Raw genomic sequence first — 19,911 nt, 5'->3', positions numbered from 1 at the left:
ACCAAACTCTTTTCTCCATATCATTTCAAGTATATTCTGTCAAATTTTTCAAGTTATTTGAATCATTCGTTTGGCTGTAGCTATCTGGATTGACGTTGATTCAAGCTTGATACGCGTTAAATTTCGACGTATAGTTTTAAGCTCGATTTTCAAAATCAATTAAATCTAAAAATATTTTTTATATATGTTTTGTAAATTTAAATATACTAGAAGACCCAACTTTTATATACGTTATATTATGTGCTGAAATAATATAGTGAACTCAGAAACTCACAATAATATTTTTTCTTTTTTCAAAATACGTGACATAAAATGTCATTATATGCCTTCAAAATTTTTATTAATTTTATTTTTTTTTGTCTATATATATAAATTCAACTTGCTAATATATTTAGTTAGTGCCAGTTATTATCAAGACATCTTGTGGTCGAGTGGGAAAACGCACTGATATTGCACATTTCAGTAGCTCTTAGTTCGAATCCAATGAGAATCGTCGTATCTCCATCAATTATACGGTGCCATTCTTCACTCTTAATAAAACGGTAATGGCCTTAGATGAAAGAGTAGGTGGTCTTCAGCATTTGAGGTGACTACCTTCCAGCATAGAATGATTGAAATCACCTCAATTCTTCTAAGCAAGAATGTATTTGCCCCAAATGCTGGATTCATTTTTATTTTTTTATTCAAACTATTCTTTTTTAATTTCAATAACAGTGTTGTAAAGTATTCCCCAAACGTATTTAAAAAAATCCAACATAGTAACAATCATACATAATGATACAATGACTATTGTCAAATGTCAAAAATTATAATAAATAAATGTTCCATTTAACAATTTATTCATCTTTTTTAAGCTGACTTGGATAAATTTACACTTAATTAATCATCATATTGTAATGACTCAATATTATTATTATTTCAAATTTAATTTTTTTCAATATTTACCTTTCAAATATTCTATAAAATTTTTATTTTTAATAAATTTTCAATTTGTTTATATATATTTACTTTGCTAGTGGATATTTTTATTGTCCAATATTTTCTACAAAAATTCAAATAAATAAATTTCGTTACATTGTGTGTATGTTATTTGAATCATTTGTTTGGCTGTAGCTATCTGGATTGACGTTGATTCAAGCTTGATACGCGTTAAATTTCGACGTATAGTTTTAAGTTCGATTTTCAAAATCAATTAAATCTAAAAATATTTTTTATATATGTTTTGTAAATTTAAATATACTAGAAGACCCAACTTTTATATACGTTATGTGCTGAAATAATATAGTGAACTCAGAAACTCGCAATTATATTTTTTCTTTTTTCAAAATACGTGACATAAAATGTCATTATATACCTTTAAAATTTTCATTAATTTTTTTTTTTTTTTCGATACATATAAATTCAACTTGCTAATATATATTTTTTTTTTTTTTTTTATAAAACTAATATATTTAGTTAGTGCCAGTTGTTATCAAGACATCTTGTGGTCGAGTGGGAAAACGCACTGAATTCAAATTTCAGTAGAAGTTAGTTCGAATCCAGTGAGAAACGGCCGTATGTTTATTAATTATACGGTGCATTCTCCACCCTTCATAAAACAGTTAATGACCTGAAATGAAATAGTATGTGGTTTCAGCATTTGAGGTGACTACCTTCCAGCATAGAATGATTGAAATCACCTCAATTCTTCTAAGCCAGAATGTAATTGCCCCAAATGCTGGATTCATTTTTATTTTTTTATTTAAAATATTTTTTTTCAATTTCAATGATAGTGTTGTAAAGTATTCCCCAAACGTGTTTAAAAAAATCCAACACAGTAACAATCATACATAATGATACAATGACTATTGTCAAATGTCAAAAATTATAATAAATAATTATTCCATTTAACAATTTATTTATCTTTTTTAAATTGACTTGGATAAATTTACACTTAATTAATCATCATATTGTAATGACTCAATGTTATTATTATTTCAAATTTAATTTTTTTCAATATTTACCTTTTAAATATCCTATAAAATTTTTATTTTTAATAAATTTTCAATTTGTTTATATATATTTACTTTGCTAGTGGCTATTTTTATTGTCCAATATTTTCTACGAAAGTTCAAATAAATAAATTTTGTTACATTTTGTGTATGTTATTTGAATCATTTGTTTGGCTGTAGCTATCTGGATTGACGTTGATTCAAGCTTGATACGCGTTAAATTTCGACGTATAGTTTTAAGCTCAATTTTCAACGACACAGTGAGCTTAAAGCCCTGGGATTAATAGCTTTTCTATCATCTGTATGTTTATATTCAAAAAATAAATACAAATTTTAATTTAACATTCTAATAATTTTTAATAATTAATAAATGATTAATTATGATTAAAACTTTTGATACCATTAACAAGTATAATTAAAAAAAAAAGATTTGTAAATTTCAAAAACATCCTTCGTTTAAATCTTATTTTTTACCAAGGGTTCTACAATTCAGTATAATATATAAATACAAATTATAATAAAATATTATTATGATATTCATAAAAATGTGTTTTTTAAAATTATAAATTTGATTTAAAAAATAGAAATGTTAATTTGATATTTTTACAGCTTTTTTTTTTTATAAATTTTTTTTTTATTCTCTACCTTGACTTTATCCCAGAATATTTTTACCATTTGCCCGCCAGGCTGTATTACATAAAGACGAACTGTTCCAGAAATGAGTGTATTGCAATGGGTTGAGGGGCAGAAGTTATGTATATCTATCTGCCTAACCGTAGTAATTTTAGCCGGAGGATAAAAAATGCGCGGTACTTGTGCGCACAAATTCATTAGCATAGATGAATAATCCTCCTTAACCCCACTGTTTACATCCCGATATGGAGAATTTTTTTATTCTTTATTTTCTCAAAAATAATAGATATTTATATATTTTTTTTTTTTTCAAATATATACTGCTTTTATGAATTCACTCTAATTATAAAAAAAAAAATGAGGTAAAATAGACATAGTATAGCTACGAGCATTTACGTATGTAATTATCTATTTTTTTTTTTTTTTTTTTAATTATTTAATATTTTATTTACGTTCTTGTCAGCTCGAATGATCATCAGACAAATGCTCATATATGCAAGGCGGCTGCGAACCAAGTGAAGAAAAGTAACACACGAGGCGTGTTCAATGTACTGTAATTGCGTTTGTGCGTCTATTTTTTTTTTTTCTCTTTTTTTTTTGCGTATAAAAATATAAAAAATGTTATGAAGATTATGTGATGTACGTTAACGTGTATGTTGACATAATCTAAAAGCGCGTATAAGTGAATATATGATGCGCCTTATCAACCGTATTAAACCAGACACTATCGCATCGCATGTAAAGTTTCACATCAAGTACACATTTACACATGCCTATCAATTATTATATTAATATAAAATTCATGTCATTAACAAATATAATTGTATACCCATTTTCTCAACACTTTAAGTATCAAGTTGTTCCAAAAAGCTCTTTGAAAAAAAATATAAATAAACATTTATCAAAAATACTGGAATTGAAATGTTTAAAAAATCAATTAAACCTTTTTTTTTCTTCATTTAATTTTTAAATGAACATAAAAATTGAAACGATAATTAAATATTTTTATTGTATATTAATTTAATTTGATATTTCTTTTATTTTAAATTAATTTTTTTAATATTTCAAGCTGTTAATAAAATAAATACTTTGCAATACTATAAAACGTTCAAAATATAAAAATAAAAAAACGACAAGAAATGAAATTATTAATTAAATTAAACCCTTTAGTTAACGTTTGATATTTTAAAATAAAATAATTATACTTTTGATGAAAAGAAACGAAAGATATTTCATGTATAATTTCAACGTCAATCACAGTATGATATATAAAGCTTTTCAGTGCTACAAAAGAGCTTTAACAGTTTTGTAAAAAAAAAAAAGAAATGAAAAAAATAAAACAAAGGTAAATATAGAAGTGATCTAGATCAAGGCTTAATTAAACACCGTGTGCTAAGCTTTAGTTCACAAAGTGACCGCGGCACCTTGAAACATCCCCTCATCAGTAAGAGGACTCCGAAGGAGTGTGTAAGACTAAAAGCACAAATTTCATCTCTCTCATTTTCACCCCCAATTCAACTTCAAAAACGTTGTTCAATTATTGGATAAAGGTGTATATATATTCACAGTGATTGGACACAACAAAAAAATCATCAAAATAAGCATGAAAAATTTTAAAATTGATTTTAAGTCTTTAACTATATGTCTGCAAGCTTTTTTTTTTTTTTTTTGTAAAATGTTTTATATATATATATAAAAGCATCTATTAATATATGGTACTTGCATGTATGTAATCAGACCAAAAGAAAAAAAATCAAGACTTGCTTTTCTAGTCTTAACTTTGATATACAAAGAAAAAGACAAAAGCAATTACCAAGTGTTAAAAAAAACACTGATAAAAAAAAAATAGATAACACAAAAAAAAAAAAGAGATGATAAAAAAAAAAACAAAGAATATGAAGCCTTCTTACAACCCTTTCAGTGCCAACTGTACAAGAAATATCCCTTGTGTGGTATGCTTCGATTGAACAGTCAAACGATTCACTGAATATGTTGGATATTTATTTTTTTTTATTTTTTTTTTTTCAACGTGTTTGTACAATGTTTTAACACAAAGAGATGCAAGAAATTTACAACCATACGTAAATATACAGTCTACATATATAGACAATATATATATTTACAAAAATTATTAGTAGATATTGATATTTATAAACAAACTCATGAGTTGCTGGTTCATTGGGTGGAGATAATATGATGCTTTAATTTCATGGACAAAGTATAAAGGTAAATTTATTTTTGAAATTGAAAGAAAATTAAAAAAATTAATAGAAAGTAGAAAATTAGTAGAATTATTTAGTGATGAATTATTAAAACTAAAGTTTTAATTTATTTGTTTGATAGGATCTTTGATTTGCAGCGTTGATAGGATCTTTAGTTTGCAGCTTCGATAGGATCTTTGGTTCGCAGGTTTTTTTCTTTTTGATTTTTTCGATAAAAGTGTTTCGATTTTTCGAAAAATCTTTGGATTTTATTCTAAATTTTTTGTTTAATTTAAGCTTTTAAATAATTTACAAACAAAATTTAAAGTTTTTTTATTATTGAAGACAGATTAAACAACTTTTTCAAGTCAAATAAACTTAATTTTTTGGTGATAATATTTTTTAAACAGCTAAGTAATTTGAAAGGACATTGGAAAGTTTTGTAATCTTTTGTTTTATAGATTTTAACAACATTTGTATTTTGATTCATTGAAAATTAAAAAGTTCTGCAGTATTTTTTAGAATGGATAGATGGGCAGAGTCCCTCGGGTCCCAATTACAATGATACCCGATCCCAACATTACCGTTTGGCTGATTCAAGGGGTGAGCCTGTTTATAAATCTAAGTCCATTTGATTGTCAAGTTTTATTATTTATTTTTTTTTTTTTTCATTATCAAAGCTAATTGGTGAAAAATTAATTTTTTTTTTAAATCCATATATATATTTTTTTTCGTTGATTATATAACACCATATAAAAAAAAAGGAAAAAATCAATAATAATTTTTTAAATTAAAAATAAATAGATAATCTTGATTTTTTTTTTTTTTTCAAGTTTAAAATTACTTTTGTTTATATTTTAATCAAGTCATAAATTTTTAATTATTAAAATAATAAATTATTATTCAAACATAAGGGTGAATAATCATTGAATTTCATTTTCATTTATTTTCTAAACAACATACCAAAAAATAATAATTTTTTTTTTGAATTATTAAACATATTGTTTGTTAAATCAAATATAAATAAAAAAAATTTCAACATAAATTTTTATTATAATTAATAAACAGCCGAATTAAATTATAAAAATTAAAAAAAAATTGAAAATTAGATCATTTGAAATTTGAAATTTAATAAGTTAAATGAAATAAAAAATTCCATAAACAAGCTTCGACAGTTGTTTGCTAAATAGTCCTAATAAAAACATTAACAATAAAAAAAAAAGCGACAATGACATATACGAGAAATATATAAAATATTATTGGTCATTTGAGAATGATATCATTGGTATTCTATGAATACAAGTAAACAAAAAAAAGAAAAAAAAAAAAAATTAAGTAAATATCTTTTTTTGTAGATAAGTAAGTTTTCTATTTATAAATGTATATGAATATATAGAAAAAGACTTTCTATCGAGTGACTTGTATGAGGGAGAGAAATGTCATCCAATGAGAGTTTTGTTTAAGGCACGGCTAGCTGTCGTATTTATATATTGACATGAAAGCCCCGTTGACTAATGGACTGGCTATTGTTTCAGTCTCGTATTTCTACAAGGGCTTGGCTTTATCATCCGGTATATTTTCTGTCTCAATTCAATATATAGATTATATTTATTTTCAAATGTAAATCGATTTTTTCGAAATTCAAAATCATCAAAAAAAATTACATCTAAAGTCGAAAAAAAATTACATTGAATTGTCTCTTTGATTAAAAATATTTGAAGCTGATTTTTTTGCTTTTGAATTGACTTATTGTCTTACAAAATTCAATAATTGACCTCAAAAACTAACAGCATCATTTTCATATCATTTGTCGAATTTTTTATTTCTCTCCCAAGTTTCTATACTCATGGCTCATCAACTCAATGAATTTATCAAGCCAATCACTTACTTGTAGAGTCAGCTAAATTTTTTTTTTTGATACCTCATGTATCAATACAACATTCCCCTATTTAAAAAAAAATTATTGGAAAATACTTAGAGCTTGAAATATGAACAGTTGATGGTAAAATATCACAACAAAAAAAAATTTATATAAATTATATTTTAAATCTCAATTTATTGACTTGGAAATTTTTTTTATAATACTAATATTTAGGCCTTTAAATGAAGAATAATATTCGTTTTTAAAAATTGATGATTGTATTATTTTTTTATCATTATTTAATTGACAATAATTAATTTTTTTTTAAGTTACTTTTATCATATATACAAGTCATCATAAACATTAGAGGTAACTATTCAATTAGTAACTGGCATTCGATATACAAACTTGGCTGAGTGATCGTGGCCTTTGGCTTGTGATGTTTCTTCCTTCATTATATTATCTTTGTCTTAGTTTGAAAACTCTGTCGATCTGTCTCATCCTTCATTTCTTGCTGAGACTATGAAAGTCAGAAAGAGAGAGAGAGAGGGATCATAAGATGCTCACAAATGATGGTATATATATCTACGTTAGGACGATAGTTGGTGACTTGATGGCAAGTGAGACAATAGACAGAAAATCATACTCTCTTTCTCTCTCTCTCTCTTAACATATAATAATGGGATAGGCAACGATAGGAACCTCCGGCGCCCAACGTTTCGCGAATGGGCCCACACTGAGTTTATAGCTCACAGAGTATGTCTCTACGGCTTCTTGATTTATTACCAAGTTAACCCCTTGAGCACGAAACCCGTTCTCGACATTCGATACAGCCACCCCCTTTTTTTTTTTTTTTAACCTCCTACTACCATCTTAAGGTCGATTATTACGTCGTGAATCGAAACTTATCTTCTATCTCTTTAAAGCTTTGTCTTCGTTAAGCTACACCGATCGATACAGTAGTTGAAATATACATATTATAAATTAATTTTTTTAAATAATTATTATATTAATTTACTTACTTCGTGTTTTTTGTTCATCTTGTAATTGACGATCTAGACTGTCTTTGACTTCTCTTTCTCTCAGCACATCCATTTTTAATTCAGCTATAAAACAAAAAAAGAAACAAAAATTGAGATAATTAATTTAAAGTATATTGTAATATGTAGAATATAATTTGTCACATGATTTTATTTAATATATATTTGTGATTGAATTCAATGGGCAAATGGGTAGACTTGTCTTGTCTAATTATCTCTAATAAAATTATATCAAGACATGGAAATTTTGGCTCATTTACTCTGGTCTATTTTGTTATACTTGTTACATATACTCAATCTGATTTCTTGAATCTTTCTCTCTTTCTTTATTATCTCTTTCTAACCCTTACACCACTAACATTCTCCTTGGGTTGAAGTGTTCTTGGGCAAGATGATTTCAGCATGCATCCCCGAGGGATACACCGTGCTAAATTAGCAATCGCAAATCTCAGCGAGTAGGGTCATAAGACAGTCCAGAACTCTCATTCTATTTCACCCTTTCATCGACATTTTTGATGTTCAAAATTTATCATTTATAGAATAATCATTTTTTTATATTGAGCTCATATTAAAGTCCATTAAATTACATAGAAAAAAATTATTTTGAATTGAGTTTTGGTATTTTAAATTTAATTTTATCATCAAATTCAATATTAGTATTTGGAAAATATTTAAAATATATTCAAATTTGACTTTTAAATACCGGGGCTTTATTTAATTTTTGATTTTAAATACCAAAAACAATTGGATAGATGTAATATTTTTTTTTCTTTTTTTTTTAAGTAGAACAAACGTGTTTTAGTCAGACAAATTTTAATCAACAATTTTCATGCAGCTATAAGACTTGTTATGTACTAAAAAAAAAAATTGTTTTATATTTTTTTTATTGATTCTATTAAAAGCTTGAAGAATATATTGTAAATTAAAAAATATTTTCATTTTTCAACACTTAAAAATACTTTAAATAAATATAAAATTTAAAAGAAAAATTTTTATTTTCTAAATTTATTACTTATCCAATTTTAATAGTGAAATTTTTTACTTGAAATTAATTTAAAATAAAATAATAATAGATTTATAAATATTGTACATTTTTTTTATAAATTTAAAGTTCATAAAATCATTTTTTAGCTTCATAAAACCTTCAATAAAATAGTCTTGTGACTAAATCAAATGAGCTAATTCAGTTGAACAAAAAAATAAAGGGAAAACGAAAAAACCAGACTCAGATAGCTCGAGTGAAACGAATAAAATAAAGTGAAGAAACGAGAAGGGTCAGAGTCTTTTTTTCTCTATTTTTTTTTTTTTATCAAGCGCCCCTTTTCAGCCAGTCCAGTGATCCTCAAATTACGCTTCGAGGGTAATGAGCCAACCAGCCTCATAACGTACGACATTTTCGCAGTCTATAATATTTACCCTCTTTTTTTTTTTTCCTCTCACAGTTATAAGTATTTCACTCAAGTATTATGCCAATGTAAATATAGAGTACTTTTCAGTGAAATATTTTTAATATACCGCGCTTTTTTATAATCCAATTTTCCAAGGTAAAAATTATATTTATTGTGTTAATTTATCAGTGATAATTCGGCTAAAGATTAATCAAAAAAATAAATTAAAATATGTGTCAATGAATTTGATGATTCATATGTTAGGTACAAATTATTAAAGTTAATTTTTTGAACGTTTGTTGCACGAATATCCAATTTGAATGGTAACCAGAGTAGGAAGTAAGCGCCAATAGCCCCAAGGGCTATCATATACACCAATGTACATCCTGTTATTGCCAATTTCGTTGGTATTTCTGTACTTTACTTTGTGCTATCATTTAGATTATCATCTCGCTTTTCAACGCTCATATAAATTTATCTACATATATCCTGTGTTTTATTGAATTTTATACTTATTTTTATTTTTAAAATTTAAATTTAATTTTATCAACAGGTCATTTAGTTTTATTCTATCTACTATCTAGTAATAAATAATAAAAAATTATAAATTTTACAAGATAAAAAATACTTTTTTTTATTTTTTTTTTCTGTTAAATAAGTTAGATTTAAAATGTATATTGAAATTAGCCTGGTGGTTTATAAAAAATTCAAGGATTAATATCAACAAGAAAACCACTTTGCTCGTTACGCTTAATGGCTTTTGTGGTGGTATAGTAGAAAATTTTCTTTTAGTCTGTAGTATGCACCGTTACGACACCCTTGTGACACTAGTCTTCGTTGTCGTCATCTTACTTTGATATTATCCAACTACCGAATATTCATACTACCATCTTATATACAAAAGAAATAAAAAAAAACTTGGGCATTATTCTTATTTCAATTATAACGACCGTATGCCCAAAGTATAATCATGTTTCGCATCATAAAATTTTGAATAGAGGGTGAAAAGACTAATATTACTTTCTCAATTGCTCTTCAATTTTTATAATTTTCATTTTTTTTTTTTTATGTATATACTGTATAAAAGTGTCAATATTATTATCACAATTATTTGAAATAAAAATAATTCATAGCTTGACTTGGAATATACTTCTTGATTCATTTTTTCTTCTCAATTTTGTCAGTGATAATTTTTTTTTTTTCAAATGGTAGTTTTGTTTTTTTAATAAATTGTCATGTTAAGATTATAAATATAATCATGGAAACCCCCAAATTAATATATCATGAATTAAAAAAAATAAAAAGTAATTTAAAAAAGTCTTTTACAAGTATTTTTTTTACAATACTTAAGATATTTTTTTGATCAAAAGCGAAAAGAAAGAAAGTAAAAAATAATATTTATTTAGTAAATGTAGACAATGTTCTTTTTCTCACCCTCAAATATACATTATTAAAAATAAAATTTATTTTTCATTTTCAAATCTTGACAACAATCTTCATTAAAAAAAAAAAATAATAACTCATATGTAATTGTTTAAATGTGAAATTTAAATCAATAAAATTGGAGATTATTAAAATAATAAAACACCTGAATATAAACGATAAAGGTTAAGCATAAATTTCTACTTTGTAATCTAATTTAATCCTAATGTCATACTATTTGCCTAGGCTTGTTCTGATTAAGGGTGAATACAGTGAATATTATTGTTTCTATACCCTTGCATTCTACAGTTGAATAACAATTAACTGTATCAAAAAAAATTTTCATCTTTTTCTTCAAACTCTTAAAGCACTCTCCAACTCTCTATCCAACTTGCTTCCGGCAATTTATTGTCATTTATAAATCCATAAAAAATATATTTTTTATTTTACTTGAGAATATTTTCTATTATCTTTAATTAACTATCATTAACAACCCTTTTAAATTCAATTAAAAAAAAAATTAATTAAAACAGACAACAAATAAATAGTTCAAAAAAAAAACATCAACTGTATAATGAAGGTAGACTTTATTGGTTTTTATTTTTAAAACATGATAAAAAATATTGATGCTATCATGTAGCTTTTATCATTGTTGACACTGATTATCCCTTGATAATTAACGATCCAATATTATAATTTTTACTTGTGTATATACTGATAAAAAATAGAAAAATAAATAGAATTAAGTTTTGCAATATATATATACTGTACTCTAAGAATAGCTAGAGGTTATTTAGTGACTTGTAAACCTTCAAGGTTTATGCTTCATAATAATTATGTATATATATATTTAGTTGTATAAACAAGGAGACCATAATGCAACTCTCATGGATATGAAAATAGTCAATAGTTGTACATTTTAGATTAAATCAAAGCAACAAAGTTGTTTTGGTTTGGTAAAATGAGAACAAGAAATTTTAGAAGGAGCAAGAGAATATGACTACAACCTTAACCATCTATTCTACTGGGATTTAAGACAGACTTAGGACTTGTTCCGGTTACTGACCACTTTGTCTATACCATTAACCATTAACGGATCCAACAGAAATAGGATTAGATATTCTCAAATGTTAAGCACCAACTTGTGAAAAGCTTACAAAATTTATTTAAAAAAAAGCTTTAATAAATAGTGTTAATTAAGTTTATATTAATTATATTTTCAACTAATTTTTTTGCAAGTGTTTTAGCGATTATTTATCGATTTTTAAAATAATGTTTAGGTCAAAAAAATATAATCTATTTTTGTGCAGATAACTTGAAATATCAAAAGTTCGAAGATTCGTTGCTTGACAGTGTTGTGTTTAACCTGAGTCAAGATGATGATGAAATAAAAGATATCGCAAAAAGCATTCTCAAGTTTAGTGATAACTATAAATTTTTGTTTTTTTTTTTTTTTCAATTTCTTTGTGTACAATTTACCGATACAATAAAATAACAAATTTTTTTTATTTAATTTTTATCAAATTAAATATATAAATAAATTACAAAAAAAAATTTGTTATTTTATAAATAAATAATGTAATTTTTTGTTGAAAATATCAAGGTTGATTTTACAAGAAAAAATAAAATTCTTATCAAAATTTGTTATCAAGTAAACAATGGAAAACATATAAACGTAATAAAATTATGTGAAAAAAAAATTTAAGTATATATTTTTTAGTCATCATATGTCACTCTATGTCTTGATTGTAATTAACAATTTTTTTTTAATGAAATGCAACTGGTTATCTTGATCTTTACACATAGGTAACGATGAAAAAAAATAAAAATATTCTCGAAGCATAAAAAATGAGTAAAAAAAAAATTAAAAATGATATAAAATAATATCAAAAGTTTGAAAAATTATAGGTCTGCAAATGAAAACAGAACTATATAATTATAAGAAAAATAAATGAGTATTTTTTAAGACTTAAATACAACATGAAAAAATTAATAATAATGATGCAAATAATATAAAATTGCAAGTGAAGAAAAGAACAATTGTGCATCCAATTAATCGTCTCAGAATAATTTAAATACCTGCTTAATTTGCATTCATCGGTTGGCTGATATGCCAAGTGAAAATGAGTTGAAAGAGACACGCGACTTCACACGATTCTTCTTCTTCTTCTTTTTTTTTTAATTTTAATCATTCCATTTTTTTTTTTCATTGTTTTCTTTTCTTTTATTGTTTTGTTTTTACCTTTTATTTTTTTTCACGCTCCCTATGATTCTTTTGTTTCTTCATTACTTCCTTCCATATTCATTCTTTTTATATATTTTTTTTTATTATTTCTATATTTACCCTGGGGTTTTGGGATCGTAAATAACTGCCTTGGTATAATAAGACATCAACATACGACGCCATGCACCTATACGATTTGATACTATCTTTATGAACACGACAGTCGGAAGTTGTATATTCATTTTTTCTCCAATTCTTTTAAAATCATTTTTAATAAAGATTTCATTTATTTGAATTAAATTGCAACTAATTAAATGCTAATTTAACATTTGCCAAAAATTTTCAAGTAAAATATTCATCCAAAAATAAAATAAATCTTGAATTAAAGCTATTAAAAAAATAACGATAATACAGTCAACATTTTTCTCCAATATTAATTTGATTTCCCTTTAAATTTTTCGACTGTTAAATTCCAACATTAAAAGCTAAACTAATCTTTAAAAAAAAAAATATATAGATCTATTTTTTTAAATTTATTTTCAAACATTTTAGAGGACAATGTCTAAATAAATTTTTATACTCTTGTAATTATAAATTATAATAAAATATATAAATGAATATTCATTCTCATAATATTCTCCAATTTAATTAATGATCAATAATAATTCATTTGATGTATCGTATATACTCTGACATAAATTTGTTCTTCCTAAAAAAAAAAATCCAAACAAACATGCTGAATGAATTTTTTTTTTCCCTGTCAATTAAATAACTTATCGTTTCAATAATATTACCATTTTTTTTTTTTACTTTTTATGTGTATATAAATAGAAATAGCATCGTTAAAGACTCTGATAATTTTATTATCACAAAATAATATAAACTTTATATTGTTTTCAGTTGTGATGAGTGATGACTGTAAATAAATGTCATGTTGTTTTATCACAACTAAATTTATCTAATTAAATTCATTCATGTCATTTAAATTCTCCACAATAAAAACAATAAATAATTACTATTTTCACCTAAATCACTTGTACAAAAATTAAAATAAAAAAAAATTGATTCATTATTAGTATAAATATGCAAGTATTTGGAAAATATAAAAAATCTTTATCATTATTGTTTTGAACATACGACTGTGCTTCAGTAGTTTAATATGAAACTTTTTGTTTTATTTTTGGCAAACCTCTTTCCCTCCCTCCTACAGTGAAACTTGGTTTTTATTGTTAAATAAATAATCAAAGCGAGTTTGTTGGTCGTGTTAGGTATAATTTATTATCCACCCTCGGCCAAACGAGATGCACACAAAAAAAAGTCTAAAAATTTACTGCACATATATACGAATATACATATACAAATAGACATTTATTTACCATATCCATACTCTTAAATTTTCTCATCCTTCTAGTCCACCTTCTTTATATATTTTATATATCTCATTTGTTCTTTAGCTACTTCTTCTTTCATTTATTTTATATATCCATGTGCCTCAATGATTTTCCATCTTTCTTTATCACCCTTTTTCGTATATTCAACATTGGGCATTGAATTTTTAAAATTTTATCTCTTTGGTGCGTTATGCTAAGAGCCCTGTTGTTTTCATTAATTGACAATCACGTATGGACTTTTAGCATAGCTAAGAAAGGTGGGAACCTCAACATATACGTGTTTGACCACGCGCTTACATAGTATTGTTCTTCTCAATTTTAATTTCTTAGATATTTTTTTTCTTTTAATGCAATCTTTCTTTTGTTTATTTTTTTAACTTGTTTATTTATATTTGTGTTTGTTTTCCTTAGTTTAACTTTTGTTTTAAATAACCGGATACAAGCCAAAATTTTTTTTATAATAAATTAATGAGCATTTATAAAATATAATGATAAAATAAAATATAAAAAAAGGTTATTTGATTGAAATATATTTTTTTAAATAGTAGCAAAATTATATTTAAATCAGTAGTTGTAACATGAACAAAACAAGAAACCGTATCGTCTGACAAAGCTGGACAGACCACTGTAACCACTGTACATGTTTAAAATCAACATAATACATAAATATTTGAACAGAGTATATGTGCATTTACAAAAAATGTCAAACTATTTATGTTTTTTTTTATTTTTTATTTATTATTATTTGTTGCAAAGTGTTTTTTTTTTTTTTTTTTTATGTTTTACAGAAGAAACAACATGAACATAAACCAACATAATTTGTTGCTTGAACGCAAGAGCTTCTGAGGAGTTATCCTTTTATCAGAGTTATAAATGAACGTGTAACAGTCATGTTGTACAGCCAGGGGTCGCCCATCATCTACAATTTGCTTTGGCAATATTCGTCGATTTTTCATTTAATATTTATCTTATTTATTTCTATAACTCTATATGTGTATAAATAACTATATGTGTGGCGTAGAATATATTAAAACTGGTTTGAAATAATATATAAATACTATGCCAATTTAAAATTATTGAGTTATTTTTTTTTTTCAATTATTTATTGTAAATTTTTTTGCAGTTTAATTGTTAAAACTTGAAGCAAATTTTTAGTCTTAAGTTTGATATATTTTCGTTGAATAAAGAGATCATTTTGATGTTGCTGAATTCACACTGAAAGGTTTTTATTTTTTACTGTTAAATAAGGTACAATTTTAGATAATATTTTGATTTATTGTTTTTATTATGAATGGAAAATTATTAGGGAATCATAGGATAAAAATAGTGAGATTTCCAAATCACTAAATACCTCTTTGGTCATTCTATGTTCCTGATACGAATTTATAATTTTTTCAAAAAGTTGAACGTGGACTTTTAAAATTATTAGGGAATAATAAAATAAAAAGGGTAAACTTTATAAAACATAAAGTACTTCTTTGCTCATTATATTCTCCTAATACAAATATTCAATTTTCTTTTCAGAAACTGTCGGACAAATTTTAAATTTTTATTGGTGAATTATGAAATATAAGAGGTAAACTTTATAAAACACCAAATACCTCTTTGCTAAGTCTATTCTCCTAATACAAAAACTCAATTTTTTCAAAAACTGCCCGAAGAATTTTTAATTTTATTAGAGAATTATAAAACAAAAGAGGTAAACTTTATAAAACACCAAATACCTCTTTCCTCATTATGCTTTTCTAATTCAAAATCTCAATTTTTTCAAAAACTGCCAGATGAGTTTTTTATTTTATTAGAGAATTATAAAATAAAAGAGGTAAGCTTCATAAAACACCAAATACCTCTTTGCTCATTATGTTCTTTTGATAAAAAATTCAATTTTTTCAAAAACTGCCGGACTAAATTTTAATTTTATCAGGGAATTCTAAAATAGAAGAGGCAAACTTTATAAAACATAAAATACCTCTTTGCTAATTATGTTCTCCTAATACAAAATCTCAATTTTTTCAAAAACTGCCGAATGAATTTCTGATTTCATAAGAGAATTATAAAATAAAAGAGGTAAACTTTATAAAACATAAAATTTTGAATAAAATAATTAGGCAAATAAAAAATTGAGGAGGTAAGTTTTCAAAAAACGCCGAATACCTCTTTCTTTCTTCTATGATCCAAATACAAATTAAATTGTTTTCCAAAAAAATTACTAGGCAAACAGCAAATTAAAAGAGTTATCTGCCCGCATTATGGTGAGAATGATTCTTATTCATTTAATTAATTATACATCATACTATTTACCTAACTTTTAAATAATATAAATCCACAATTTCATGAAATTCTAGCATTATTCATGAGTGGCTATAGTCATTTGTACCACAAGACTTGCACAAAAAGACCTCCACAAACGTGCAAAGCCCGGGTACAACCTAGCATTATAACTACAGTATGTTATTTTTATTTTCAAGTCACTTTTTCTTATATCCTTTTGCGGGTAAATAAATAAATATACATATATATTTTCAAGACACGCATTTGTTCGTCTTGTGTGTCGCCCCTATATATGCACTATACCTCAGCTATTGTCTTTGTGTCAAGGGTCGCGATCGCACACAACCGGAAAATATAATACATTGACAAGATAAAAGAATACAACTATTAAGCACAATGTTATATAGCTTATGTAAATAAATTTTTATATTTTTTATTTCGTAAATATACGGGTGTAAATCCGCATACGATATTTTTTTTAATTTTTATTCATATATATACATCAGAGTGAATCTTTTAACCATATGGCTGAATCAACAAAGTCTAGCAATACTATTTTTTTTAATGTTTAATTGCATGGAATATTATTATGCTTATTAAGGTAGAAAGTTATAATTTATAGCCAGCTAATAATGTGAAAACAACGAGGCGTAATCGACGTGTATATTTTTATGTATATATTTACAATAAATAAATATAAAAAAATTAAAAAATATTTAGTATTTTTTACAATTCATATGGATAATATTATTTTAAACTGATTCAATATATTTTATAATATCATTTGTAAATTGATTGCAATAATCAAGTTGATAGAAAAGTAAAAATAAAAAAAAAAAAAAATAATTTTCATTTGTATGGCTTGGATGGGTTAATGGTATTCACCAAGTAGATATATATATGGGTGGGTGTATATGGGAGGATCTTTTGCATGTGGCAAAGGTTGTTAGTCGTAAATCAATCAAAAATATGTATATATTATATACAAGTTGTTGCCCAAGGGCATCTTAATTCACATCAATGTTCATGTCATATATTTTTCATTCACATGATATGATTCAATTTTTTTTTTCTTTCCTATTTGTATAAAAAAAAATAAAACTTAAATTTACAAATAAGAAAGGATTGTTGTATGATTATTTAAATAATAATATACCTATATTATAATAAAAATATTTAAAATCAGTATAGTACAATTAACTTGATAAAAAAAAAGAATTGAAAAAGATAAATAAGATAAAATGATAATAAAGGAAAAATATATATACAGTGTGGATGTCAAGCATAGGTTGGTAAAGGCTAAAATTTTAATTAACCCAGGTACCAGGTAGCTGATCGCGATCAAATCGGGTGCACGATCTACAAGGAATCTACATAAGATCCTCCACTCGCGGCTACATCTCAATCGATTTCGTTTTGTTTTTTTTTTTTTTTATTCACCATTGAAAAAATAATATATATATTTTAACTTTAGCTTCTAGCAAGTTCAAATTGGATTTGTGTTAAAATTCAAGCAACTTATCAATGTGGTGGGGCTTTTGAACAATATTCGCTTACTCACTTGTTCTTTGTTGAATCTTCAAAGATGCCACCACCTTCAATGATCGAAGATAACGTGTATATACTTGGTAGCATCACCACAATCTTTCATATTGTCTTGGTTCTATATGTTGAATATAAATAAAATGGCTTTGAAGGTGTTACTGTGGCTTCCATAGCTTTATGTTATTCGATAATGTCCAAAGAACAGTGGTCCATGTACACAGCAGTTTAAGAAAATAATTAGGGGGGGCTGAATTCTCATGATACAACTTGCAACTGTATTTTTTTTTTTTGTTTATTAATTTATTTTTACTTTACTTTTTATTATATTAAAACAATACTGATGTTACTTTTTTTAATTTATTTTTATGTACATGTGAACTTGACCTTTTATATAGGTTTTTTTTTCAAAGATATAAATGTTTTTTTTTTTTAATTTATAAATAAATATTAATTAACATTTAGTCAAAGTGTAATGTGGTTTTTTTTTTGTAACAGAATATCTAATATTTCTTTGTTAATGAAAGTATATATTGATTATTTGGTTTTATTTTTATTTTACGCTGTATTGTCTTGATGAGCCGGTGAGAGTGGCGCACGTGAGGTCTACGATCAAGATGTACATATTGAAATATAATGAAAATACTTTTTTTTTTTTTTTCACATGAATTGACTTTGAATACTGTCGTTGTATATATGTGTATGGTTAAGATGGATTACTGGACATCGGGTAACACGATAGCACAACGTATGTAAAATCATCTGGTGTAAAAATTTGACTCATTCAAGTATTAAATCTATAACTTTCATATAACTTTTTTTTTTCACTGTCAAATGATTTTTATTTATCAATATTTTTTCTAATATTTGTGGGGGGGCTTTTAGAGCTATTCAAGCATTTTTTATTTTTTATTTTTACTTTGTCTCATGGTATTTTTTTTTGTTTTTTTTTTTCTTTTCGCTGATTTGAGAATCTCTTTTTTTATTAACAAAATTACTACTGTTTATTTAATTTTGAATAATAATCTAATACAGTTTTTTAAAAATAATATTGTTTTAGTAACTCTTGATTTTATTTTTTGTTTTGTATATGTATTTTTATTTATCTTTCATTTTAAATTACAAAATTTCATTCAGTTTTTAATGCAACTTTGTCGTATTTTTTTTGCAACTTGAAAGTATACAAAATTAATGTGAATCAGGGCAGATGGGGAATTAAATTTATCAGGCAATTAGATATTTAAGTTTGTCAAAAACACAAAAGGTACATACGATAAATTTATTCAATTTTGAAAGTAAAAAATAAATAGAAAATGAAATAAAAATCAAAAATCCATTACTTTGTTTATTAGTGTGTTAAATGTTTACTCAAAAATAAAACACATCAATGAGAGAATGCAAATTTGATGATATTTAAAATAATCCATTTAAAAATAAATAAATTATTTTTTTAAAAATATAATTATCATCATTATTTACTTTTGTTTGAACACAAAAAAAAAAAAAAACCATTCAACAAGTATATTATTTTTAATTAATTTTTATTATCATCATCTATTATTTATTATTATTAATATTATTATTGTTATTATAACTATTATTATTAAATTGTAATTGTTAGTTTTTATTTTATTTTTTTTTATTTTGGACATCAAAGTATTATGCATAGTTTGGTTGTCTTGATATACCAAGATAAATTAATCAGTTCAAAACGTTTGCATAAAAAGTCAAGTACATTTCACAAATAGAATGACAAAATTCTGATTATTTATATGAAACGTTAAATGATAATAATAAATTACAAATTAAAAAAGAAAAATTTAATGATAACTTTTTAGTAATATTAGTGACTAAGAATGGCAACAATCATCTATGTAATATCAATATTTGATAATTATTTTTTATTTATTTATTTTAAAAATTCGACTATCAATTGAGGGTATATCC

At 24.7% G+C, this 19,911-nt stretch overlaps 1 protein-coding gene across 8 annotated transcripts in view; it reads right to left on the bottom strand.

The window, feature by feature from the left end:
• The window catches only part of LOC122855218 (dachshund homolog 2), a 140,207-nt gene that overhangs the window by 24,731 nt on the left and 95,565 nt on the right, over positions 1-19,911 (bottom strand). For all 8 annotated transcript variants that reach the window (XM_044156414.1, XM_044156420.1, XM_044156415.1 and 5 more), the window contains one exon: positions 7,709-7,792. In XM_044156414.1, the coding sequence (XP_044012349.1) occupies positions 7,709-7,792 (84 nt within the window). The remainder of the gene's footprint in view (positions 1-7,708; positions 7,793-19,911) is intronic.

This window comes from Aphidius gifuensis, linkage group LG4 (genome assembly GCF_014905175.1).
Source record: "Aphidius gifuensis isolate YNYX2018 linkage group LG4, ASM1490517v1, whole genome shotgun sequence".
NCBI classification, from domain to species: domain Eukaryota; kingdom Metazoa; phylum Arthropoda; class Insecta; order Hymenoptera; family Braconidae; genus Aphidius; species Aphidius gifuensis.
The sequence above is the reverse complement of the archived record's forward strand: the minus strand, read 5'-3'. Positions and strand labels throughout refer to the sequence as shown.